This window comes from Thrips palmi, unplaced genomic scaffold (genome assembly GCF_012932325.1).
Source record: "Thrips palmi isolate BJ-2018 unplaced genomic scaffold, TpBJ-2018v1 HiC_scaffold_10, whole genome shotgun sequence".
Lineage (NCBI taxonomy): Eukaryota > Metazoa > Arthropoda > Insecta > Thysanoptera > Thripidae > Thrips > Thrips palmi.
Window position 1 is genome coordinate 21,054,157 of NW_023144621.1, and position 24,475 is coordinate 21,078,631.

The following is a 24,475-nucleotide window of genomic DNA, read 5'->3' on the forward strand; positions in this document are numbered from 1 at the left end:
TTCGAATGCATTACTTTTATTTATCTGAGAGCATTCAGTTGCGTTGGAACAGCGTACAAAAATTAATAAGACTTTAAAATGGTTCTAAAAGGACACGCTTTATAACGTCGCAGGAGGATTTGTTAGTTGCTGATCTGATAATATCCCAGACGTCAGCTGTTCTCCGAGTCCAAGCGTCAAGTTAGACCGAAATGGCTGCGCTGGTGGCAGGTGTAAAGTATGGGTTGTCATCTCAAGAACCTAGTTATCAGGATAAATCTTTAATTTTTGTTAAACTCACAGACTCAGCATTTAAAGCAATAGAAGAGCATCTTAAAAATGCGGTAAGTACTTCAGAGGAGTGGATTTTGTGCCCGTAAACAATCATTGTTGCGGAGTAGTGCTCCAACGTTTATTTTAATGTCGCCATATTTTACATTTATCAAGTCATTCTAGTCAGTAAAAACGTGTTTTAACTTATTTTCTATTGTAAGCTAATCTGGATTCAGTATGTCGATGAATGAAAAAGTACAATAACGATGAAATTCTAGGAGATATTGCAAATAATATAGCTCGCCACGTCAACAGGCCGATCAGAAATTACGTTCGCGTGATTGATCCTCATTAAAATTCAGTTAATTTAATTTGATTTATCAAAGATAAAATGTAAGCTATATCAGCCTTCAAGCTAGATATTTTTCCCCTCGATAAATACGTCTTGCACGAAGTGAAACGTCAAGTTGTGCCATCCTGTCCCGACCCTTTACAGAATTTGAGGTTGATTTTTTCGAAGTCTCGCATTTTGCCGTTACATTTCGACCGTCGTTACATCTGGAGGGCAAATTTGATTATAATTCTGTCGATTGTTTCTTTTGTGTCGCATCTTGAATCAGTTCTGTAGTTTTTCATTCACATAGCATTGTCATGTTTTATTATATCTTTGTAAGTCAAAAGATTCAATCTGTCACTGTATTTTATCAAAACATTTTAACTGTTCCTGTAATATTACTGCATATTCATGTTACCTCCTCTCTAATGTGTATAGGGGTATTGACATTTTTGAAAAAGTTCTCCTTCTCCCAAATTGTATACTCAATGTGACCTGGCTACCTTAATCTTTAACTCAAAGTCAACTGTGTATCTATCTATTTTGTATCTTTCCTCATGTGACCATTTCATAATAATGCTTTGTGTTGTACATATTTCAATGTTTCTCTCTTTGGGTGTCAAGTAAATCATGTTGAGGATTTTGTAAGCGTCATGACGCTGTCATGTCATAACTAGGTTAACTATATGTTTCTTGTAACTGGGTGGTAACACCTTTAATATCATATGTACTGCGCTCACCTTTAATTATACAGTAGTTTCCTTCAATACTTAATTTTAATATTGAGTTCGTATGTTAGATTGGATGTGATCTGGACTGATAATGTACTACTCGGAAGCCAACTAAAAAAATGTACTATCTCTTAAATTTCCTTCCCTTTTTAACTGTGTACTTCGTACTATTCATAACATGGCTGTTCAGGACCTAAGTTTGATTTGAGTTGTTTGTTTCAACGAGAAACAAACAAGTGGGCCAAAGAGTGGTTGTGCCATCACCTTTGTGAAGCAGTACAACATTTTTATTGAGTTTTGCTTGTTGTGGACATAAGTAATGGTGTCAAGATCTTCATGCGTTGCAACACAGTTGTTTTTGTTCTACCAATGTGTTTCATCACCAACACTTAACCTGGGTTCTATGGATAATTCATCCTGGAGCTTTAACCTTGGATACCGCTTCATCATCTCCTCTCGAATGTGAAGTGAATGTGCTAAGTGAAGAATGTGCCAAAGTGAAAAAGTGATAGTGATAAACAGTATTAAAAGATTAAATAATACTGGTTTAAAGTGAAATAGTGTTAAGTGAAAATGTGAAAAAAGAAGAAAAAGTGAATTTAACGTTCTGGATACCTTGTCAGGATTATCTTCAAGACTAAAATGGATAACTCATCGAAACAGATCAACAGGAATCTTTACACCAAGATGTATGCATGTATGAAGAAGTTGCTCTCAGGTAGTAAGTTTTCTTTGCTCTGTGCTCTCTGACTGGCTTTAGATCTCTCCCCTTCTCATGCCAGCCTTGCTCTCAGTCTGGGTGTGTTGACTTTAATTCAATTTAACAGAAAGCTCGCTGCTAGTTTTAAAATTGGTTCCCTAATAACGTTTATTTAATGGCCCATTTTCTTAAAATATCTCCATGGATTTCATGGTTGATAATTTGGCTTTATTTTCAAGGACATAGAAGTCTGTTGGCAAGACTCAAACGCACAGTCCCTGCAATATGACATAAAATATTTCCCTGTGTTGTTCTATGTTGACAACCTGGACCTATTTCTTTGTCATTAGCTCTTTACGAAAGCGCTCGAACAGAGTTAGTGCCGCCGTATCAGAATGTTGGGGAACAGACAGATTAGAGGTACCAAAGCGTTCGTAGGTCTGCCTCAGCCTTGCTGTGCACTTTTAGTCACAAGTCGCGCCCCAATCGTAGAGGAGTGGTCCTCAACAGATGTGTCCCAGGGTCGGTCGGGACGAGAACCCTCGGGGCCGTGGGGCTTACAAGAGTCGTTGCGGGGGGCGGGGCGAGGCGGGGCGGGGCCACGGCCACCCTCGTTATCGGGGCAGGGTGCGCCCTGGGCCCGGCCCTGGGCCCGGCCCCGGGCCCGGCCCCGTAGCCGAAACGAAACGCGGAAACGATGTCTGCCAGGGTGGCGGATGACGCTAAAAGGTGAAATGCGAACCAAGACATCTCGCTGGCCTGGCAGGCTAAGACGAGGTAAAAGTTTTGGCAGGCGTGCCGCGCCTGCCGTGCCGCGCCTGCCGTGCCGCCTGGCACGTTGCCTAGTACTAGCAGGGGGCACTAGGTGTAGCACTACGTTGCGGATTCAGCGGCGTAGACGGGGATAGTTTTATCTTGGCCCCCTCCCTCCCCTCCCCCCTCTTTTCGGAGACCTTTGCGCCCGAAGTACCGTCAGAAGCAAGGGTTTGTTTTGCCAGGGCCGCGGGGTCTTGCCAATGTCTCTTTGCCGTTGGGAATTTGGCGAAAATTTTCCGCCGGGTGGCGGGGCGCGGCGATGAGCGACCCGTTTCGCCGAATTCTCCGCCGGCGTGCGCCGAGGCGTGCGCCGAGGCGTGCGCCGTGTCCTACACTGTCATTCAGCGGACGTTCCGGTTGGCGTTTGTTTAAAGCCTGCATTAGGTTTGCAGCGCCTTTGGGGGATCGCCATGGGCGCCTAAAAGGGGGGCCAGGGCCCCGAGGCCGGCAATATCGAGTTAACTTTGGGCCGCCGCTGTTGCCGGCGGGGTTGGGGTGCGCCCTTGTGCGTGCGGACTGTGCTGCCCTGCCCTTCGCTGCAATGTATCTCGAGGGGTTGGACACATCACCTTGTCTGCATTCGGGAGGAACAAGAGGGCCGGGCCAACGGCCTGGTAATGGTCTCGACTCCCTTAGGCCCCCGGATGGGCCCTTAGGCGGCTCATCCCGAGGGCGCCTCGGCGCTACAAGCTAAGGCAGCGGCCACGTGGCCTTCCCGAACCGCCCTGCAATGACAGTGTAGCAGGATGAACTACGGGACGACCTGGGGTGCCTACTACCCGCGGCCCGAATAGTTGCAGGCGGCCTGGCAGCGGGTAGCTGGACCGGCTGGGCGGCCCGGGCGTAGCGACGGCCTGGACAATCAAAATGTTAATTTAAAGGGGCCGCGTCGCGTGGGTGGGGGCCGGGCGGGGCGGGGCGCCATTGTGGGCGTGCTGCCGGCCCTGCCGGCTGCGGGCGTTTCGCTCGAGGCGGGATCACCTCGCGGCTCGCATCCGGCGAGACGCGTAGCAAAACTGCTCGACAAAGGGCCCTGGTAATGGATAGCGATCTTGGACCCCGCCGGCCGGCCCGGCCGTCGACGGGCCTCCTGAAGGCGTCGAGCGTTCGCTACGCGGCCCTAGCCGGCGGTGCGCCTGCCGAGGCCCAGGCCCGGGGCCCAACCGCGGATCCACCGGATGAACTGGGGCGCCTGGGCGGTGGCGTACTGCGCGGCCCCGACACGGCCCCGGGCACGGCGCGCGAGCTGGGGTAGCTGCCGGAAGTGGCCACTGGACGTAGCTTGCCGCTGGGCGTAGCTGGGCGTACCGTGTGCCCGGCGAAAGGGTAGATTGCCTGGGGTAGCTGGGCGTAGCTGGGCGTAGCTGGGCGTAGCTGGGCGTAGCTGGGCGTAGCTGGGCGTTGCGCGTGCGCGGCGTAGCACGGCGTTGCGCGGCGTAGCACGGCGTAGCACGGCGTAGCAGCTAGGACACGCACTGGCGTAGCTGCGCTAGCGATGTTAGCTACGCCGCGGTCGTCCCGGCCGATAAGAAGCGAGGCTTGGCCGGAGCCGAAGGAGCCGAAGGCCCGTGCTCGGTTCGGTGCTAGCCGTGCTAGCGTAACCCAGCGGAGCCCAAAGAGCCGCGGATCCACGCGGAAGTGAAGGCTTGTCGCACGGTCGGGTGGCGCAGTGGCGTAGCTAGCGCGCGACGCGGGGCGACGCAGCCACCCGGGAACTTCCCCGGAATGTGGCCAGCTGTGACGATAGGCTTGCCGCTGGAGTCTTAGGCGAAGGTGACCCGTTGTTGCCGCGGCCAGAAAAAGAGGTAGATTGCCTCGGAGAAAAACAGCTGACAACAGCAAGCCGTCTTGGGTCAGTGAGCCAGTGCACCGCGGTGGCCTCTGGGCCGGCGCTGCTGTCACGGCTAGATAAGGCTGCAGGCACCGCAGGCAAGGTCGGGCTGCGCTGGCTGTGGCTGCGCTGTGCCAACCTGGTGCCCAAACAGCGCCTCGGCCGCCCATTCATTGAGCTGGCCGAGGAGGGCGGCGCGGCGCGCGGCTGTGCGGCGCCTCAGTTGAACGGCCGACTGTGCATCCATGTTTGCGAAACGAAACGAGACGCGACTCTGGGCGATGGCGGTCTAGGCGGCGATTGCAGCTAGCGGCTCGAGACGGCGACCTCGGCCGGGTTTTCGGGCACGCTGTCGCTGCCGCCGCTGCTCCGCTCGCCGGCGGGGCGCGGTGGCGCGGTGCGCGCGGGGGAAGTTTTGTGCGTGTTTGGGGGAGCGGCTCGTCGGCTCGCTTATCGCTGGGCGGGCCTGGGCGGGCCGGCCGCGCTGGCCGCGGCTAGAGGGCGCCGCGTGCTTTCCGTGCGGGTAATCGCCGCCTGGAAAAGACTTGGCTGCCGGATGGACCCGATAAGCTGCCACCTGTTGGGGTGTAAGGGCCTAACTGATGGGATGAATGGCGGCCCGGAGCGCGGGGCGTGGCGTGGCGGGGCGGGGCGTGGCGGGGCGTGGCGGCGGGGCCCCGCTCGCGGTGTTGCCATGTCGGTTGCTATCCGCTAAAACGCGTCGCATCGGCACGGCGGCCTACGGCGGCCAGGGCACGGCCTGGCCCACCGGCCCCACGGGCCCCACGGGCCCCACGCGACAAGGGGCCTCTATTCGCCCAAAGCGTAAGAAAAGACGCCCCTGGGAGGAGAGGGGGGGGCAGGTGCTAAGCCGTCTTTTGTGGGTGTGCGGGCGGCCAGTAAGGGATCTTGTTGGCACAGGTCGTCCCCAGGCGCGCAAGAGTGTGTGTGTGTGTGTGTGTGTTGCCCGAGCGCGCTTGTCTGCGCGGCGTAATTTGTTGAGATGTGGTCTGCTTGTTGCCGTTAGCCGCGTTAGCCCCCCATATTGGCCAGGTCGGCCAGGCCCCTGCGGCCCGCGCAGGCTCCTTTGGGTTTGATTGTCCGGGCGCGGTGCGCGGTACGTACGCGGAAAGCGAAGGTGATGGTGTTAGCGGGTTGCAGCCAGTCCCGTTGGCCCACACCGCCGCCCCGCCGCCACCGCCGCAGCGCGCTGGCTGGCTCCTCGCCCCCCTCTGTGCGCTGCGCACCTACATTCTCGGAGAGGCAGGGAAGGGGTGCCGGCCGCCGCGGCCGCCGTGCCCACCGCGGCGTTTATAGGGGGCTTGCTTGTAAACACGGCGTCCGTAAAGCTGATTGGCTGGAATGCCCCGCTGCCCAGTGGGCCCCCTCGCCCCGCCGCGGGCCTTCCGCGGCCCTTTCGCGGCGTTACGTGACTTTGTGCACCGTCATTTGATTTGGCGTCGCAGTGTCCTTGTTGCAGAACCGTATTCTTTGCTTGCTTTCTCCCGCGGCTTGCCAGGATGGCCATCTGCTTGGTGTCCGATGGCGTGATCGGCGCGAGTCTGTGTGTGGCTGGCTGGCTGGCCGCCGCTGGCCCGGGTTCTCGGCCCGCCTGTGTCTTAGTTTTCCCTCGTGCGCACTAACCGGGCCCACCGGGGCCCACGCCGATGCAGGCGGATTTCCCTCGCAAATAAGCTAAGCCGTGAGGCACTGCGCCGAGCGCGGGCGCGCTGACTCGTTGGCAGTGTAGCCCCTCAGGATGGGTGGGACCGTTGCCGCTTGTCGCGCTTGCCGCGGGTTTGGCTGCAGACCCGGCCGTGCTGCGCGCCGTGCTGCGCGCCGTGCTGCGTCTGGGGACGTGTGAAGCGAGGGGCGACCGCTTTGTGCGGCCCTGCGGCCGTTGCCAGGGGGTGCGCACCGTGCGGACGCGGACCTGGTCGTGACCCTCGTCGGCCTCCCTCAGGGCGACCTTGTCGGCGGCCGGCCGGGCAGGGGGGACCTGGCGGCCGGCCGAACTAGGGCATTGGGTTGCCTGGGGCGTTCCCGGTTGGGTCACCAGGAAGCCGGCCGGGCCGTAGGGCTGGCCGTAGGACTGGCCGTAGGGCTGGCCGTAGGGCTGGCCGTAGGACTGGCCGTAGGGCTGGCCGTAGGGCTGGCCGTAGGGCTGGCCGTAGGACTGGCCGTAGGGCTGGCCGTAGGGCTGGCCGTAGGGCTGGCCGTAGGGCTGGCCGTAGGACTGGCCGTAGGGCTGGCCGTAGGGCTGGCCGTAGGACTGGCCGTAGGGCTGGCCGTAGGGCTGGCCGTAGGGCTGGCCGTAGGACTGGCCTCGGGCTGCAGCGCGGCACTGGCGGCGCGTCGCGGCTCGCGGGATGAGTCGTAAAGGGAACCGAATGGCCGCATCGCGTCGCCGCGCGTGATTGGCTCGCTTCATGGAGTCTTGGATGGGCAGCGCGTCGGCAGCGCGTCGGCAGCGCGTCGGCAGCGCGCAGGACTCGAAATGGGGCGGGGCCGGGCGGGGCCGGGCGGGGCCGCGGACCCCCATGTTGACCGACTTGTGTGACAGCGCCGCGCAGCGTCAGCCGCAGGCCGATTGGAGCGCGTAGGGGCCGCGGCGAGGCGGGGCGGGGCGGCGTGGCGCACTTCCTCGCTTTGCGTCACCGTGACGCATCCGGCCGGCCCACCCCGCAGGGTCCGCGCTGCACGTGCTGCAGTGCGCGGGGGTGGCGCCGCACGCGCGGCGGGCGCACGTGGCGGCGGCGCGGCGGTCGCGTCGTCGCGTCGTCCCCGTCCGCGGCCCGGCGGACGGGCCTATCGCCCTGATGGACCGCGGTGACCGCCAGGGCCGCCACTTGCCGTATCGCCCAGCGTAGCGCTATCGCCGTGCCGCCGTGCAGGTGAGCCGAGCGGTCCTCGGTGCGAGTTCGATGCGCCGCGCGTACAGTACACTGCCGGCGGCACCTGCAGCAACCAGCAATTAGGGCGAGCGCTGCGCAGTGCTGCGCTTGCCGATGGCCGTCTCCGTCGCGCTCACGGGGCTCGACGGGGCTTCCGTCAGGGCGAGAGCGAGCGACAAACCTCCCCTCTGAACCACTCGGCAGCCCCCCTCCCGGTTGGGCGCGCTGATTTGGCTGGATTTGCGCTGCGTCGGCCTCGCCGGCCTCGCCGCCTGCTTCCGCTGCTGCCGAGGCGAAATCCTAGTGCATCTGCAGCGCCCACAGCAAGGCCCAAGACCCCCCTCCCCCCTCCCCTCCCCCCTCCCCCGCCACCGGCTCGCCCAGGCCCTCGCCCAGGCCAGGCCAGCACAATATTGTGGAATGAGTAGGCCAATGTCCGGCAGTCCTTGCCGAGATAAACGGTCGGCAAGGTTTCGAGTGTTTGCAAGCGAGTGGAAGGGACAGCGTCATCCTCTAACCCCGCCTAGAGTGGGATGGGAACACTCAGGCTGCGGTGAGGAGGCGGATTGATATGAGAGAATCTAAAACGATCTAGAGATGCGCAGTCTGAGGTAACCTTCATTGTTTGTTTTTACTTTTTATCTGGCTCTGTTGTATGCTTAGATTTAAGATTGCATTGTATACTTTTTAATTTACGATTCGTGTTCCGCACCTGTGTGGCTTGGCTGGGTGCTGTGCGTTCATTTGCCCGTGACGTGTTTTCATATGTAATTGTATGGAAGCGGATTCGGCTTCTTGTAAGCGGACGCGCGGGCCGTGGCCGCCGACGCAAGCTGTGTTTGCATCACGGAGTGCACGGTCGGCCCTGATAACAATGCCAGAATGCCACATGACGACACGTCCTCGGCGAGGGGGTATGCGCTCTCTGAACCTGTGTACCGACTATTACGCTATTACGCTCTATTACGCCACAAATTAATCGGAATTTAGCTAAAAACGGCCTAAAAACACAAAATTGATAATTTTGACAATTTCGGCTATTACGCGACTATTACGCGTATTATTACGCAAGCTATGACAGATAGAGTGAACCGACTATTACGCGAGTGCATACCCCCTCGGTCCTCGGTGTGTTGTCACTCGATTGTTGCAGGGCGGTGTGTATGCTATGCGGGCGGAGGGTTGATTTGCATGTCGCTCTGTTGCAGGCCAAGTCCAGCGTCTCGCCGTCCATCCAGTTCCTAGGCAATGAAGGGGTGAGTGAGCGCACTGTGAAGTGTGTGGTTGTAGTTGTTTGCTTCCACTGTGAAGGTGTTGACGCGGTGTGGGAAGGGGGGGGGGTGAATGGAAAATAAGCAGAGAACAGCGCACAGGACGAGATACTGGCCTAAGACTTGTGAAATTTTCCTGCTTCTCTTTATAATAATTTATAAGACGCCTCGTCAGTCTTGACAACTGTGACATGGCCACTGACTGAGCGAGAGAGAGGACAAGAGGGAAAGAGAGAGGGAGAAACGCGTGCAGAAATGAATGAAGGATAACGGCCGGACCTGGACCCGAGTAGCGCGGCGAGCACGCCTTCTTCGCACTTCCCTTCTTGACCTGTGGTCTTTGTTTTCACACTCTGGTGATTCCCCCACCGCTGGTTATCACGGCGACACCGATAGTGCGCCCTACGCCAGGCTTGCCTTTGCCTGCCCCTTGGCCGTGCCGCCGTGCCGTGCTCCCCGTCTCGATGTCTGGATATTCTTTTTTTGCGCGCCGCGTCAGCTGCGGCGCGCCGGCGCTCGGGTTGTGCTGATGCCGGCCCGGCTGGCCCGGCTGGCCCGGCCCGGCCCCAGACAATGCGCGGCGTGATGACATTCGCTTCGACGCGAGCGAAGCGCGAAGCACAGCGAAATCGGAGCGGCCGACGACGACGCGGGTCGCGCGACGACGTGTCTGCCGCGCACGCACTCCCCTTTGCCCCGGTACCCCGGTCCGCCCCGGTCGGCGCGCTGCTGACTTTGGCGTCCCTCTTTAAATGATTTGTCCGCCTCGCGCCACGCCGCGCCGCGGGTGCCCCAGTTTGCGCGGTGAGTGTGCCGAGCGCGCCGCATTTTTGCTGGCGTATTGGCAGATGACGCCAGCACAGCACGCGCTGCACGCGCACCGCGCACGCAACGATATTCCAGAGCGCCAGGCCGCGGCTGGCTGCCTGCACTGCCTGCACTGCCTGGCTGGGCCGGCGAGGCCTAGAGGTTTTGCCGTGTTGCAATTTGTCACTGGCATTCCTCCTGGCGCTCCGCGCGCTGCGCTCCACGCCACTGGCCCACTGGCGTTGCGCGTCCGCATCGTCCTCCTCCGCGAAAAGTGCGTGGCCGACTGGCTGGCGGGGAGGGCCTTCAGTTTTTGGCCCTTTTCGGGGCGCTTTTCTGGCTGTCGCTGTTCGGCCGAGGCTTGCCGCCGTGACGCTGCGGAGCCGCGGCTGCAGCGGTGGCTGGCGGGGCCCTGGCTGCCGCTGGCTGCCCAGGCCGGCCCAGCCTGATGCTGCCCATGCCGGCCTGATTCCAAACTGGTTTGGCTGACCTCTCCTCTCGCTGTTTGTCGCGCTGCCTGCTCGCCTGCCTGCTCGCCTGCCTGCTCGCTCCTCCGCCGCGGCGGCCTGCAGGCTGGCTCTAAGAGGGTGAGGGGGGGCGGCCTGTCTCTCTCGCACCCACAGGCGGCGCGCACCACGGCCCGCGAGTGCGAGGGAGAGGCCCCGTTTCAGAGTGTGCTGGGCGTGCGGGAAAAGGGCCGCGGCGTCCACGCGCGTGCCGCGGCGTCGCGGTGCCGCGGGCCTCCCCGCCGGACGCTGTAAACGGGCCTTCGGCACGCCCTCGGCACGCCCTCGGCACGCCCTCGGCACGCCCCGCCCCGCCCCGCCGTGCCTCTCGGCCGCCGTGTGATACTCGATATCAGATTAGCGCGCCGACTCGGCGTCCTTTTTCAAGGACACTCCCGGCGCCCGTCGGGATGGTTGACGGCGTGCTGCTGGAGGCCCCAGGCCCGAGGCCCCAGGCCCGCGGCCCCCGCGGCGGGGCGGTGGCGGTGCGCGCGGTGTGCGTGCGGGCTTGTCGCGGCCGCTGCGCGCTGCGCTCGCCCGGGGATTTCCCGGCAGGCAGGCAGGCGGTTGTGCCGCTGGGCTCCGCGCTGCTCCGCGTGCTACGCTGGCTACGCTGCCGCGCGGCACTATGGCTGGCTGCTGCCTCTAGAGACTGGAGAGGAGAGGCGTCCGGGCTGGCGCTGAGGCTGGCGCTGAGGCTGGCGCTGAGGCTGGCTTCGTGATTGCTGTGTGCTGCTGGCCGCGGCGAGGCTCCGCGAGCTCCGCGGTGTGGCGCGGCGCGGCACGAGTCCCGGAAGTAAGGCGGTCTTCCAGCCGCCTGATGGCGCTGCCCTGCCGAGTCCTCCGAGCACACAACAGTCGCGCGCTCGCGCCTTAGCGGATTTTGACGCGTACAGTAATCTTTAGCAGGACTGGCTGGCCTGGCCAAGCGACGCCCGTCCCGTCCGCGGCATGGCGAAACACGCGGCCTGAACGGGGGTCGCCTGTTATCGCGGCTGGCTGAACTTCCCCGCTCCCCGCGCTGCGTGCAGGCCGTGCGGGCCGTGCGGGCCGTGCAGTGCAGTGACGAGTCCCGGTCGCGGGGGCCACGATGAGCTGCCCCTTGGCGTCTTGGTTTGAATGGGAGCTCGGCCGAGCGGGGCGTAGCGGCCTAGCCAGTTTGGCCGTGCTTCTCTCTCCGCGATGGCCTGGACCGTGTAATAACTCTAAAGGGGGAGGGGAGGGGGACTTTCCCAGTTTAATTAGGCCTGTATCGCATCGCGCGGCACTTGAACCTGCCGACGCCTGCTTGCCTGTCGAGCCGGCCGGGCCGACCTGGCTATTCTTGCCCGGCGCGCTCCATGTGCGTGTGCGTGCTCGCGGTTTTAGTGTAACAGCGCCTGCGGGCCTGCGGCGGCGTGGACCGATTTGGACCGCGGTTCGGCTTGCCGCGGTACCTCCCCCGCCGCTTGCTCCGTTTGCTCTGGACCGTCGCCCTCGTACGTTCCAGCAGAAGGCTCGCGGCCTGGACTGGAGCTGGAGGCAGTAGGGGCGGGGGGCGCGGCAGGGGCGGGTAGACTGGCTGACCTTCCGTGGCTCGCTCGGCGGACCGGCCCGGGCCGCCCCGCCATGGCACGCCGCCCCGTCAGCCCCGCCACCGCCCCGCCATGGCAGCGCGTCGACTCGACTTGCCTCGACGCCCCGCCACGGCAGCGGGTCGCCAGGCCATGCCGCCGCGGCGCAGTGAACGGGGCCTCGTCATAACCTGGACCTGTGCTGCTCTCTCCCGCACGGCTATGATCTAACTCCGAAATCACGGAGCCTCCTGCCCTGTGGCCCCGCCAGCCCGCCAGCGCGGCCGTGCAGCACGCGGTGCGCGCGGCCCCGCTACACTAGCAGTGCCGGCTCCTCCATGACTTTTTATCTGTTTGTTCGTATTGTCTGGGCTCGGTGCCGGCCGTCGAACACCGTCGAAAGTGTTGTTTCCCTGCCGGTCCGGCTGGTCCGGTTCGCGCTGACGGCCTGACGGCCTGACGGCGCGCTATGCGGCCGCGAGGATTGCGATGTTGCTGCCGCTGCCGCAGCGTGCCGCAGGCTGTCGAATGGCCGAATCGCGCTGCTTGCTTTGGACACCTAATTGAGCGGCCCGGCCTAAAGGCGCGGCCTAAAGGCCCGGCCGTCCGCCGGTCCGGCAGTGACGGTGGCGGCGGCCGGTCCCCGCTGCCGGACGGCCCCGCCGTGCCGCCGTGCCGCCGTGGCGTGACGACGTCAAAGCGGAACTGTGGGGAAATGGTGGCGGAGTGGCGGCACCGCTCATGAACGGCTGCCCATTAATTGGCTGAGGACGCCGTCGTTGGCCAGGCCGGCCGCGACGCCGTGACGCCGCCAAGGCGGAGAAATGAGCGCGCGTGCGCAGCCTTTATTTGCTGGCGTGCGTGCGCGTGTGGAGGATGCACGTCGCCGTCATCTCCTTGCCGCCGCTTGCTGCCCTGCGCAGTTTAGTCCAGCCTGCGGCAGCGCGGCCTGGCGTCCTGGCCCGGCCCGGCCCGGCCAGGACGTAACCCGCGGCCGCGGCCCCGCGCGCTGCTCGGCGCTGCACAGTGCGGCCGATCTCGAAAAAGACGGACATATTTCAAAAAAACTGTTCCTAGCAAACGTAGGCCGACGAGTTTTCGCTCAGATACGTTTGCGGGGTCTCTGTTTCTATTTCTTACCTCAATTTTGATACAGCAGGGGCGGAACCAGAAATATGAAAGGGGGTAAATTTTAAAAGTATTTCAAACAGACTGAAATTTTGCATCCGAGGGTTTTCAGGGTCTCTAAATCCATTTCAAAACTTAATTTTGCTATAGCAGGGGCGGATCAGGGAGTTAAAAGGGGGGAAAGTTCTATTTTACTTGATAGGTCAACAAAATTGCCAAAAATAGATTTAGATACCCTTAAAACTCCCCAATACAAAATTTTAAACAATTTGGTCAAATTTCAAAATTTACCCCCCTTTTTGTTCCTGGTTCCGCCCCTGTTTAGTCAAAAATGCGGTCACGGATGGATTCACCGACCTTCCAAACTTGAGGAGACTCAATTTGACTGTCCCTGCTGTGATTGTTGTATCGATACCGACCCGTCCACTAAGGTGAAAATATGGCGACAAGTGCAGAAATCAAGGAACATACTTGCTCAGCACAGCTGCGGCTGGAGCGTGCTGGGCCCAATCTTTGTTGGAATCGATCAAGGAAGTATCAAGCTTTAATTTGATGTGCGCCAAACGACGGGAATCCCCGGGAATCATTTTATATCTCAATCGAAACTATATGAATTTGAAGACGCGCGGGCTCCCAGGAAAAAGTTAATTTAGAATACTTATTTTGCAAATATTGGTAAAGTTCCTTATTGCTCGTGAAAGACGAGGGATCGAGCTGTACCTGGGGCATTTTCGCGGCCTGCTTCGGTGGCTCAAGGAACTGGATAAAAGCTTTGGAAACATGTATAGGTTATGTTGCCCCTTTCGTTGGCGCCAAAACACGTATCTTTGAAGGGCTACAGAAGACGTTCTCGGGTGTGCAAAAATATGAGTAAACTGTTTTTAGACGTAAGAATCATCCTAGTTTCGAATTCCACTATGGAAACAATTGTAGCTCAAAATTGAAAAAGTCGTTTATGTCCGCGTTTTTCGGGATCGGCCGCACTGTGCGCTGCACTGCGCTCTCTATCGTGCTCAGTCAAGTGAAAATGAGAGCCTCGAATCGAGCCGGTAGGCGGTCGTGGGCCTAGTGGTGGGGCTGGTGGGGCTGGCCGGGCAGGGCCGGGCAAACCTTGGTCGCAGCCAGGCGTGACGCCGAGCGTGACGCGGTACGCTCTGGGCACACCGCGTCCCGCCGCGCCACTCGATCGAGTCACGCTTTGTCTTACCTTGCCTCACGGGGCGGGGCGCGGCGGGGCGCGGCGGGCAGGTGTACCGCAGTGCAGTGCACGCGGGGTGGGGGCGAGGCGCGGTGGCGGCTACGGCCCAAGCCCAGTCCGATCGGGGCGAGGAGAGCGGAGGGGAGAGGGGAGGGGGCGGTCCTGTGACCTTTGCGAGGTGCGGCGCGGCGGGCCCCGGGTTAGCTGTACTGCTGTACTGTACCCAGCTCAAGATGTAATGTCGTTTGATGAAATGGTTGCCCTGCGCCCCTCACGGCCCCTCGCCTTGTTCTGGCAGAGGGCCCCTGCCGTGCGTGTGTGCGGCTTGGCAGGTCGGTGCGCCGCTATCTGCTAGGGCCGCGTGCCGCCTGAAGAAGCTTCGGTGGCCGAAATATCGGAACGACCCACATAGCCTGCTGGCCTACTCCAGCGGCGCGCTGTGGTGGCGGCGCGGTGCACGCCAAGACGGCGGCGAGGCTGCACGCGTCGGGACCTTGCGCGCCTCGGCGTGAACCGCGCGCCGCGCACCGCCTGGATATGCCTGGATTTGACCCTGGCCGGGCGCTGCCGGGCGCTGCCGGGCGCTGCTGCGGCTGGGCCTTAGGCTGGCCGCCGCACTTCACTTTCACTCCAGACGGCGCTGCCTGCCGCTCGGCCTGCCTCGGCCTGCCGGGGCGCGGGGTGGCGGGGCGCGGGGGCACGTGGGACTGAGCGGCGCCCTCCCGCCCCCGCGCGAGCCCCGCGCCCGGCGCGGCCACCCTTGGATTCCGGGAACTGTCCGCGGCCGGGCCTGGTGCCTGGTTTGGCATGGCCGAGTCGGGCAGCGCGCCGAGCAGCGCGCCGAGCGGCAGCCTGTAGAAGTGTGTCGCCTCGCCGCCGTCCTGGAGTACAGTAGGGGCCCCAGCCCGCGGCCCGCGGCGTGCCCATGACGCCGTGCCCATGGATGTGCCCCGGCCGGTCCGAGATAGATCCGGTGCGGTGTGGTGTGTCACTCTGCGGTGTCTCCATTTAGCACGCTTCTGCCCCACTTCACTCGGCGCCCACCCCCCTTCCCCTCCCCGCCGCGGCAAACTTCTCGTTAGCTTCTTGGCATTGTATATCGGCCCGGCCGGCCCTTGCCGCCTTGCCACTCCGCTCCTGGGCCGCTCCGTTCACCTTGTTTGCTTTCTCGGCTCTGCGCCGCTGTGCGCGGCCACGGACCGTGGCTATCGCTTGATGCCATTTGTAGAGTGCATCGTGCATCGTCGGCGAGGACCGGGCCGCCGCGTCCCTGCATCCCTGCCTCCAGGGTTGTTAACGTTAATTTCAGATTTAACGCGTTAACGTTAATGCGTTAGTCCGGGTGCATTAACTTAACGCGTTAACGTTAACTCGAATTTGAGAATTTAACGCGTTAACGTTAAATTAACGCAAGTAACGCCGTTATCGTTAAAAAAACTTTAAAACCCAACCAGAGAGGGTTGAGATAACGCCACCAAAACGTTGAAACAAACGTTCATCACCCATAAAAGAATTAAAGAAACCATAACACAAATATTAAACTACGTAAAACAGCTTTTGCTGTCTCTAGCACATATATTTTTTCGGAAATTTACCTGGACCGATCGTGCATTAATCCCTACGTTAACGCATTAACGGCGTTACGCGTTAAGAGAGTCCATTAACTTAACGCGTTAACGTTAATGGCCCAGACATATTTTAACGAGTTAACGTTAACGTTAATTAACGATTAACGCCGTTACCGTAACGCCGTTAATCGTTAAATTAACGTTAACAACCCTGCCTGCCTCCCCTCCGTCCGCCGGCCCGCTCCTTCATTCATTCCGAGTCGTGGCCGACTTGGCCGCGGCGCGTCGCGCGCTGCTGCCGCGGCAGATCTGGTGCCCGGCCGGCCAGTCTCGCCTCGCCGCAAATGGTACCCGAACTCTTTCGATATTATTCCTCAAGCCAGGCCCATTGTATTTTTACTCCGCTGCCAAATTGGACGGTAGCCAAGTAAGCGGTGCGGCAGGCCGGCGCGGCCCGGCTGGCTAGCCGTGTGTTTACGCTCTTCGCTCTCTTTCTCTCTGGCGCTCCTTGTTAGTCGCTCATTTCTCCTCCAGCGCGTCGTGCTGCGCGCCTCGCCGTTTTCGTTTGGGGTCCGCTTGGCCTGCTGGTGCGGGTCGGCTGGCCGCGGCGCCGCACCGCGCTTCGAGCCGCGCTTTGCCACGGACGTCCTTGCTCCGGGCCGCAGGGCGTGGCCGCTCAGGCTGCCGGCCAGCGGGTTTGTTGCTCCCGGAAAACGCGGCCGGCGAGGCGCGGCGCGGCGAGGTGCGGCGAGGCTGCCCCCATGGCTTTGACTGCTCCCCGTGGTCGCCGTGCCATGTCGCGGTCGCTCTGTGTAGGCCGAGGCTCCACGGCGGCGCAGTGCCTCAACGCTTCGCAGCCACGCTGCTTGCCTAGGCCGCGACAGGTCAAGACAGCCCGGCGGGTAGGCAACCAGCCCGCAGCCGCGCGCGAGGGTTGCCTGCCGCCGCGGCGCTCCAGGCCCGGCAGCGGCGCGCCTGCTTTGGCTGCCACCTGCTGCTGCAGTGCAGCGCCTGCCTGCGCGATCCAGACCGTCCCCCTCCCTTCCTGCTGCGTTTTTCCGACTGATCCGGACGGGTCCTGCCCGTTGCAGCCGTTGCAGGATTCGGGCCTCGCCGCCCGGGGCGGTGGCTCGGTCGGGCCGGTGCAGCGGACTGATTCCGAACAGTTTCGTCGCTCTGTCTCTCTCCCTCGCGTCCGCGCTTTTAGGGTGCACCGCAGGCTTGACCGCGGGGGTCCGAGTGGGACAGAGTGCCGTTCGGAATGAGCTTGCACGGCAGTTTGCAGGCCTTTTTCCTGGAGTCTGAGAGGTGTTGGCGCACTGCCTGGGCCTGGGCCACGGCTGTCTGGCTCGGTGCGTGGTTCTACTCGCGTTGCACAAGGGCTGCTTCCGACTGTTTGCATCACAGCCAGTCCCGGCTCGGCGCCGCCCGGCTCGGCGCCGCCCGGCTCGGCTCGTCTCGGCGCGGTGCTCAGCCAGGCTCAGCAAGCGCTGGAATGGGAGCAGGCGCGCCGTGCCGCCCCGTCCGTCCGCCTCGACGCCTGGGGCTTGGCGTCGTTACACTGCTGGAGTGTCTTTTCGAGTGGCGAAACTGCCTAGTGTCGCTTGGAGTGGCGGGGCGGGGCGGGGCGTGCGTGGGTCGGGCCGGACAGGCTGGCTGCAGATCGTCCAGCTTAATCGGGGCGTTTTGGAAGGTGTACGCCGAGCCGCCGCCTGCCTTGCTTTGTGTGGCCGCGAGTCGAGCCCCGCTCGGGCTGCACGCGGTTCCTAGTCGGCGTTGCGTCAGGCGGGGCGCGGCGGGGCGCGGCCCGGATCGGTGCGTGTGAGACTGAGGCTGGTGCGTCGCGGCGGGCCGGCGGGGCGGGGCAAGCCGACGGCCAGTGTCGCGGCTCTCGGCAGGAAGTCGGTCTTGATTTGCTCGTCGGCGTCGCTGCGTTGCGATTGGGTGCCGCAGGATGTCGCCGCGTCCCGCCCGTCAATTGGATGATGGCCGGGACGGCGTCCAGCTCGGCGTCCAGCTTGGCGTCCAGCTCGGCGTCCAGCTCGGCGTCCAGCTCGGCGTCCAGCTCGGCGTCCAGCTCGGCGTCCAGCTCGGCGTCCAGCTCGGCGTCCAGCTCGGCGTCCAGCTCGGCGTCCAGATCGGCGGCCAGCTCGGCGTCTATATCGGCGTCCTGCAGAGCGATTCCGAAGAATCTCTCTCTGTCTCTCGCACACTTGTTGCCCGTTGGGCGCGTTCTCGCCCGCTGCGTTGCGCGCGAGGCCGCCGTCGGCGGAGCCCGAAACGGCGGCGCCGGGCCGACGGTAGGCCCGGGTGGGTGCGCATACCGTATCGCGGCGGCGCGGGGAAGGTGACGACGCGCTTGGGGGGGGGGGGGGGGGGGGCAGGGTCACTCGGGCGGGGAGGAGGCGAGGCGACCCTGGAAGGAGTAGTACTCGTCATTTGCGCGACGTGCCTCGCGTCTCAATCGAGCATTGTCGGGGTCAGTGTGGCACTGCCGTCGTCGTCCGTTCCCTTGTCTGAGTGACGTCATTGCGTCACGGCCTCCTTGCCTCTGCTGACCGATTTCTTGCGTATTTTTTTCGGGCTGCGCCGCGTGCTGGAAATCCCGTGAGAGCGTGCCGAGGCCGAGGAGGGGGGGGGGATGCGCATTCCGGCGCGGGACGGTGCGAATGCGAGGCAAAAAGGGGCGGCGTGCTGCTTGCCTGCCTGCCTGCGTGCTGCAGCGCAGCGAGCACAGCACCACCCCGCCGACGCCACAGCCGACGCCGCTGCCAGCCTGGTGAGCCTGGGGCAGGCCTCGGGGCAGGCAGACCGGCAGCCAGCCACCAGCTGGGGAACAATGTTGGCGATTCTATTGACTGTCGCGCTGCGCTGCGCTGCGCGGACTGCGCGACCGGGGCGGCAGCTCCCCGCTGCTCGCCTGGTAATGGCCGGCCGGTGGGTCGACGGCGTCGGCGGCACCGCGAGGCGAGGCGGCGAGGGCGGAGGGCGGTGGCATTGTCGCCGTGCCCCCCAGGGCCCGAGGGCCTGCCGCACTGCCGCCGCCGCAGGCCGCAGGCACTGAGGGTGGCCCAGTGCGGCGAAGGGGAAACATCTGTGGCGGGGCGGCGGGCGGGGCGCTAATGGGTGGATCCGTTACGTGGGACTCGGCCGACCGCCCCGCCCGCCGCCCCGCCCGCCGCCCCGCCCGCCGCCCCGCCCGCCGCCCCGCCCGCCGCCCCGCCCGCCGCCCCGCCCGCCGACGTGCAGCCGGGGCGCGTCCACAAATGACTTGTCGCCGCGGTCTTAGGTGGTGGCGGCGGTGGCCTGAGGCTCACTGACGGCGCCCTGGGGTTGGTTGGCCGCGGCGGTGACGCTCCGCGTGGTGCGGTCGCTGGGAATTGGGGGGCTGGGCCGGGCTGGGCCCTACAGACTGATTCCAAGAGTCGTGTGTGTCGCTGTCTCGCACTCCGTGTAGTTGGGAAGGAGGCAGCGACGAAAGCGACTCTCGGAATCAGCCTACTGGGCCGTTCGAACCCAAGCCGGCGCTTCGGCGCCTCGGCCCTGTGCGCGCGGTGGGAGAGGCGCGCCGTGCCCGTGCCGGCCGTGCCCCTTGAGGACACTGCGACTGCCTCGCCTGCTTGGTCTAGCCGGCCGCGCTGCGTCGCGCTGCGCTGCGGTGTGATTCACGCCGTCTAAACGGGTCACACACAGTCACACACTCACTCACTCACACTGGCGCGCTCTCTTGTTTGAGAGGAACCGGAGCGCCGGGCCGGCGGGCCAACGCCGCGGCGGCGTGTCGCTGGGTGTCGCTGTGACACTGGCCGCGGTGTAAGGGAAGGGACGAGGTGCGGGCGACCCTGCGGGCGGGCGGGTGGCGGGGTGGCTAGAAATAGCGGTGGAGGGGGGAGGGGGAGTGGGCGGCTTGGCGTGCCGCGCGCCTACATGGAACCGTATCGCCGATAGGCCGAGAGAAACGCGGAGGCCTGGCCGAGGGGATGCTGCGGCCCCGTGCGGCCCCGTGCGGCCCCGTGCGGCCCGCGGGTGGACACTCCGTGCACGTGTTACGTCACGGGCTTGTCCGGCTCACGGTCCGGCCCGACCGGCCGGCGCAGAGCGGCGCAGAGCGGCGCAGAGCAGTGGCGGAGCCAAGCCAAGCCGGGTAGAGGCCCGGCCCATGGCCCGGCCCATGGCCCGGCCGGTGGAGGCCGAGTTGCCGTGTGAAGTGACTTTCTCTTGCGGTATGCCTTGTTCCTGGTTAGATGTATCGCGGGGCCGGGCCGGGCGTGACGGCCGGGCTGTGGGGCCTGGCCGCCAGGCCGCCAGGCACGGCCCCTTGTCTTGTCGTCAAGTTGCATCGAAATGGAAAGTTTACCGAGTCGTTTTCTCGCTCACCCCTGCCAGCCTTATCCTATCGACGGATCGATCGACGACCGCGTCGCCGCGACGCCGCGCGTTAATGTTAATGGGTGGGTGGAGCCGGGGCAGTCGACGGACAGTCGCGCGTCGCATTAGGCATTACTGGCCGCGGGGCGAGTGCGCCGCCGACCGGCCGACGGGGAGGGTGCCCGCCGCGCCCCGCCCCGCCCCCTTTTTCATTGCGATCCTGAAGCATTATAATGGCGGCGGGTGCCCGCTTCCCCCTCCCGGCCCCGCGCCGCCCCGCGCCGCCCCGCGCCCTCGCCGGCCGCCGTGCAGGTAGCCTTGCCGGCCTTGCGGCTTTTGGACGGTGTTGCGCCGTGGCGCGCACGCTCTGCGACGCCGCCGACGTCGAGCCGATCGCTTTCGCCCTTGGCACTGCGCCTCGAGCCTCGACGACGCCGACGTCGTCGACGGCGGTAGCGGCGTCGCGGTACCGCGGCGCGCCACCCCCTCCCTTCCCCCTCCCTCTCCGTCTCCTCGGTCAGACGCGGCACGCACTTCCAAAGGGCGCAAGCGCAGCGAGCGCAGCAAGCCCAGCCTCGGTAGGGAAGTCCCTCTCCCCCGCGCGCCCGCGGCCTCGGACAAGCGGGGCCGTTTGGGTGCAATGCCGTGCCGTGCCGTGCCGTGCCGCTGGGTGCGGGGCTGGGCGTAAAGAGCCGCCAGCACGTCGCGGCGCTCGTCGCGGTAATCTGGGCCACTGCGGCGCTCACGGAACTCTGCGCCGCGGAGCCGCGGAACGACGGCGCCTTGCTTCGCCTTGCTTGGCGCACGCAGCAGCGTAGCAGCGTAGCACTGCTCGGCTCGGCTCGGCTCGGCAGGTGTTGTTGGCTGGTCGGTGTGGGACCGTGTGGGACATGGACAGGCTCCAATCCGAAAGAGAGGAGACAGGGGGAGAAAGGGGCGTGGAGGGGCCGCGAGGGGGGGGGGGAGGGGGGCAGCGCGCCGGCGATCTGGCAACACGGGCTCTGGCTGTCACTCCGTCTCTGTCGGTGTCTCTCTGTCCCTCGCGGGGCGCGGCGGGGGGCGTCGGCGGGGCGCGCGGGGTGATGGTCGCGGATTGGTTCTTTATTTCCTTCATCGCGGCTGGCTGACCTGCCCTGCCTCCCTCGCGCTTGAACGTCCACCCAGCCCGCTGAGCGCGGGGTTCTTACTTCCATCCGTTCGGCCGGCCGGCCGGACACTCCAGCGTACTCCAGGGAGGGCCAGGACGACGGCACGGCAATGCTCCATGGAGTTGGGCCTGGCCGCCTGGCCCCCTTTGCCTCGACGGCCCGTGTCGTGACGCGCTTGGCGGGACGCGCTTGGCGGGGATTTCCTTGGTCGTATTGTTATGCCTGGGCTGGCCTTGAGCGCGAACCGCGCACCGCACCGCGCCGCACCGCACCGTGCAGGCGCAGGCAGCGCCACGGCGGGTACCTTTCTAACGCCCCGTGCCGGGCCGTGCCGGGCCGGGTGCACTTGCTGCGCGCCGCCGTCGTCGTCGTCGGCTGCGTCGGAAGACGGCTGCCGGCTGCCATTCAGGCGTCGCGTCGCGCAAGCGCGGGGCTAGATCCCTCTCCCCCTCGCCCTCCCCTAGCGTGACAGGGCCTCCTTTGCGCCCCAATGAATTGAACTGAAAGCTGTGATTAGCCTGGCCGTCCTAAGTGGGTGACGATGCTTCGTGCTTCTACCCGTGTGTCGAGTGAATTAACGAATGTGTCTGCTTGTCTGTTTCAGCATCTGACTATTCCATCCAATGAACTCCCCGGAGGTCAAGCTAGGTTTAACTTCAGCCTCTCCAGCAATGAAGACACACAGGGGAGCTTCGAGTGCGTCAAGACGACCGGACAACGGTGAGTTTGTTGGAGTTTGATTAGCAGATTGATCAGTGAATGTTTTTGTTGAAATAACCTAAAGCTCACTCGAATATGCTCTTAACGTGTGTGTACTCAAATGTTGGCAGGTCCTTGGCAGCACTCGGAGCTCTCGCATGTACAATGCGTATTCAGGCAAAGGACGATGTGTATGAAGCAACGAGGCACAGGGTAGCGGCAGCCGAGGAGCAATCAAAGAAAAATTGGTTAGTCCGCCTGATCCCTATATTATTCGTAGTCTTGTACCCACTATTTTTGTAAATCATTGCTTTTTTTTTTTAAATTTTAGCACTCAAGTTATTAAGCAGTCAGATCTTGGAAAGAAGATAAAGCGATCAACGAAATGGGAAGAGCATCGCAATGAACGAATAGCAGCAGCCCAGAATGCTGCCCAGAATGGACCTGGCGGGCGTCGAGAGTACTCACGCACTCGGCCGCCCGCGTCTGTCCCGCGTGAAAACAACTTACTAGGACTATCCAAATCATCTTCACCGAACAACAGCTACCAGCGCAGCAGCCTCCACAATAAACCCCAAGTCAACCCTGATATTGCAAAACGACCGCTCAAGTTAGTAGAATAAGTGCACATTTCTCTCAAGTCAAGTGGTTTGACGTTGTGTGGGCTATGTTTTAATTGTTGTTTATTAAATTTTTTAAAGGGAAAAACTGATTCATATGCTTGCCTTACGGCCATATAAGAAGCCAGAGTTATATGACCGTGCTGTCAGAGGTATACATTATTTTGCTATCTACACCCCTTTAGCTGTTAAATAGAAAAATTGTTTGTATTAATATTTCAAATGTTATTGTAGAGGGCTACAAAGGAAATAACAGCCCACAATTTTGGATGACAGTCAATTCTGTGGCAACATTTAAGACAAATACGTATCAACTTAAACGAGAAATGTGGGCAGATGTGCAGGAGGAGTGGCCGTTCTATTCTGAGCAAGACCGCACTCTCTTGAAGAGGTTTGTTCCACATAGCTCATAAATCAAGTGAATCATTACGTAGTTTGATGGTTCCATTTTGATCAAAATTCACAAATTTTTCAAATGATTTTGCAGGAAGAAACCTCAAAATCTTACTCCTCCTGGGAACAGTGATGGTGGCAGCTCCGTGAGCAGCGGCCAATCCCCTACATCTACTCACCCAGGTTCTCCTCCCTCCATGATTTCGGGCATGAGTAACAAACGTCCTGGCTATTATGAAACTGCTGATGGTTTCCAAACAAAACGGCAGCGAATCTCCCATTATGTTAAACCGTCCGAACCCCCTCAAGGCAGTAAGTATTAATCCCCTTAACATGAACATTGACTTCCCATCTATTCTACTATCTGGCTTTAAACCTCACTATTTTTGTCATTAATCCTTTACTTCTTTGCAGATTCATCGAGTCTATTTAGTTCAGGCTTACCCAATCTGGATTTGGATTCCGACTGCCCCACTAGGTCTTCTAACTCTCCATCTCGTGCTGAGCGAGTGCCAAGGCCAGACCGGACGGATTGGCCAGATCGCCCTGATTGGTCTGATAGGTTAGACAGACAAGAAAGAGACCAAGGTGATAGATCAGATCGACCTAATCAAATTGATTGGAGTGAAAGAAATGACTGGAACGATCGAGGCGACCGTACTGAAAGAAATGATCGAGGATATCGCTCGGATCGACCGGAGAGATTTGACAGAAATGAACGAAAAGACTGGAATGAAAGATCAGATTATAACAGAGAAAGGAGACCTTATGATTCTTGTGATCAGGAGAATATTCAATTTCAATACAAGACAGACAAAAGGATTAGTGATAATAGTGCAAAAGAAAAATTATTTGCTCAGAAAAGTGAGTCTGTTAACTCTGACAGTTCACTGCGAATGGGTGATTCTAAAGTGAATGGGCTGACCTCTGCATCTGATCGGAGTCGCAGCGCAAACAATTCATCAGACAGGGACCGCCTATCTGCTTCATCTATGCTTTCTTCTAAAGACAGACTGTCACCATTGCCTCGCCCAAGGAATGTGGCAAGGGATGGTTTCACTGGCTCAGATTCTTCTGTCGACTCAAGAACAAATAGCAAGCAGCCTTCAAGTGGTGATACACGAAATTCATCAATACCTCGTCGTTCTGGAGAAGAGAATCATGATGGAAGAGAGAGCAGGGACCGTGTTCTGAGCCAGATGTCTACCAGCCGGGCTCAAATTGCCCACCATGACAGTTTAGATACTAGTCAGTCTTCTGCCCACCCAAGATTGAGTGCTGGACAGGACCGGCAAAGTAATGCTAGCCATAACACATATCCAGAGTTCCTTAAGTGAGTTTTCTTTCTCTCTATCTTATACTCAATTGTATTTTGTGCTTGAAGACAATTGCTTAATGTTTTATTTGCTTCATTTACAGAGAATACACAAAAATAGAAAGTGGTGAGCAAAGGCGGCAGTACAAAGCAGACTTCAACAAAGATTATCGAGAGTATCAGACACTTCATCAGATGGTAGAAAGAGTATCGCAACACTTTGAACAGTTAGAAAAAAGACTTCGTCAAGAAAAAGAAGGAAGTGAAGCTTATAAGGTAATAATAATTCAATTTTTCTTCTCCTCGCTTGATGGTCCAGTTGTCTAATTGCCACATTGTTTGA

The 24,475-nt window shown here is 60.8% G+C and overlaps 1 protein-coding gene across 1 annotated transcript in view; it reads left to right on the top strand.

Moving 5' to 3' along the window:
- Positions 1 to 191: 191 nt before the first annotated feature.
- The window catches only part of LOC117639076 (RNA polymerase II elongation factor Ell), a 30,327-nt gene continuing 6,043 nt past the window's right edge, over positions 192 to 24,475 (top strand). The window contains exons 1-10 of the mRNA XM_034374464.1: positions 192 to 323; positions 8,767 to 8,814; positions 21,710 to 21,825; positions 21,936 to 22,052; positions 22,136 to 22,414; positions 22,506 to 22,576; positions 22,659 to 22,815; positions 22,912 to 23,129; positions 23,232 to 24,150; positions 24,237 to 24,408. Of these exons, the coding sequence (XP_034230355.1) occupies positions 192 to 323; positions 8,767 to 8,814; positions 21,710 to 21,825; positions 21,936 to 22,052; positions 22,136 to 22,414; positions 22,506 to 22,576; positions 22,659 to 22,815; positions 22,912 to 23,129; positions 23,232 to 24,150; positions 24,237 to 24,408 (2,229 nt within the window). The remainder of the gene's footprint in view (positions 324 to 8,766; positions 8,815 to 21,709; positions 21,826 to 21,935; positions 22,053 to 22,135; positions 22,415 to 22,505; positions 22,577 to 22,658; positions 22,816 to 22,911; positions 23,130 to 23,231; positions 24,151 to 24,236; positions 24,409 to 24,475) is intronic.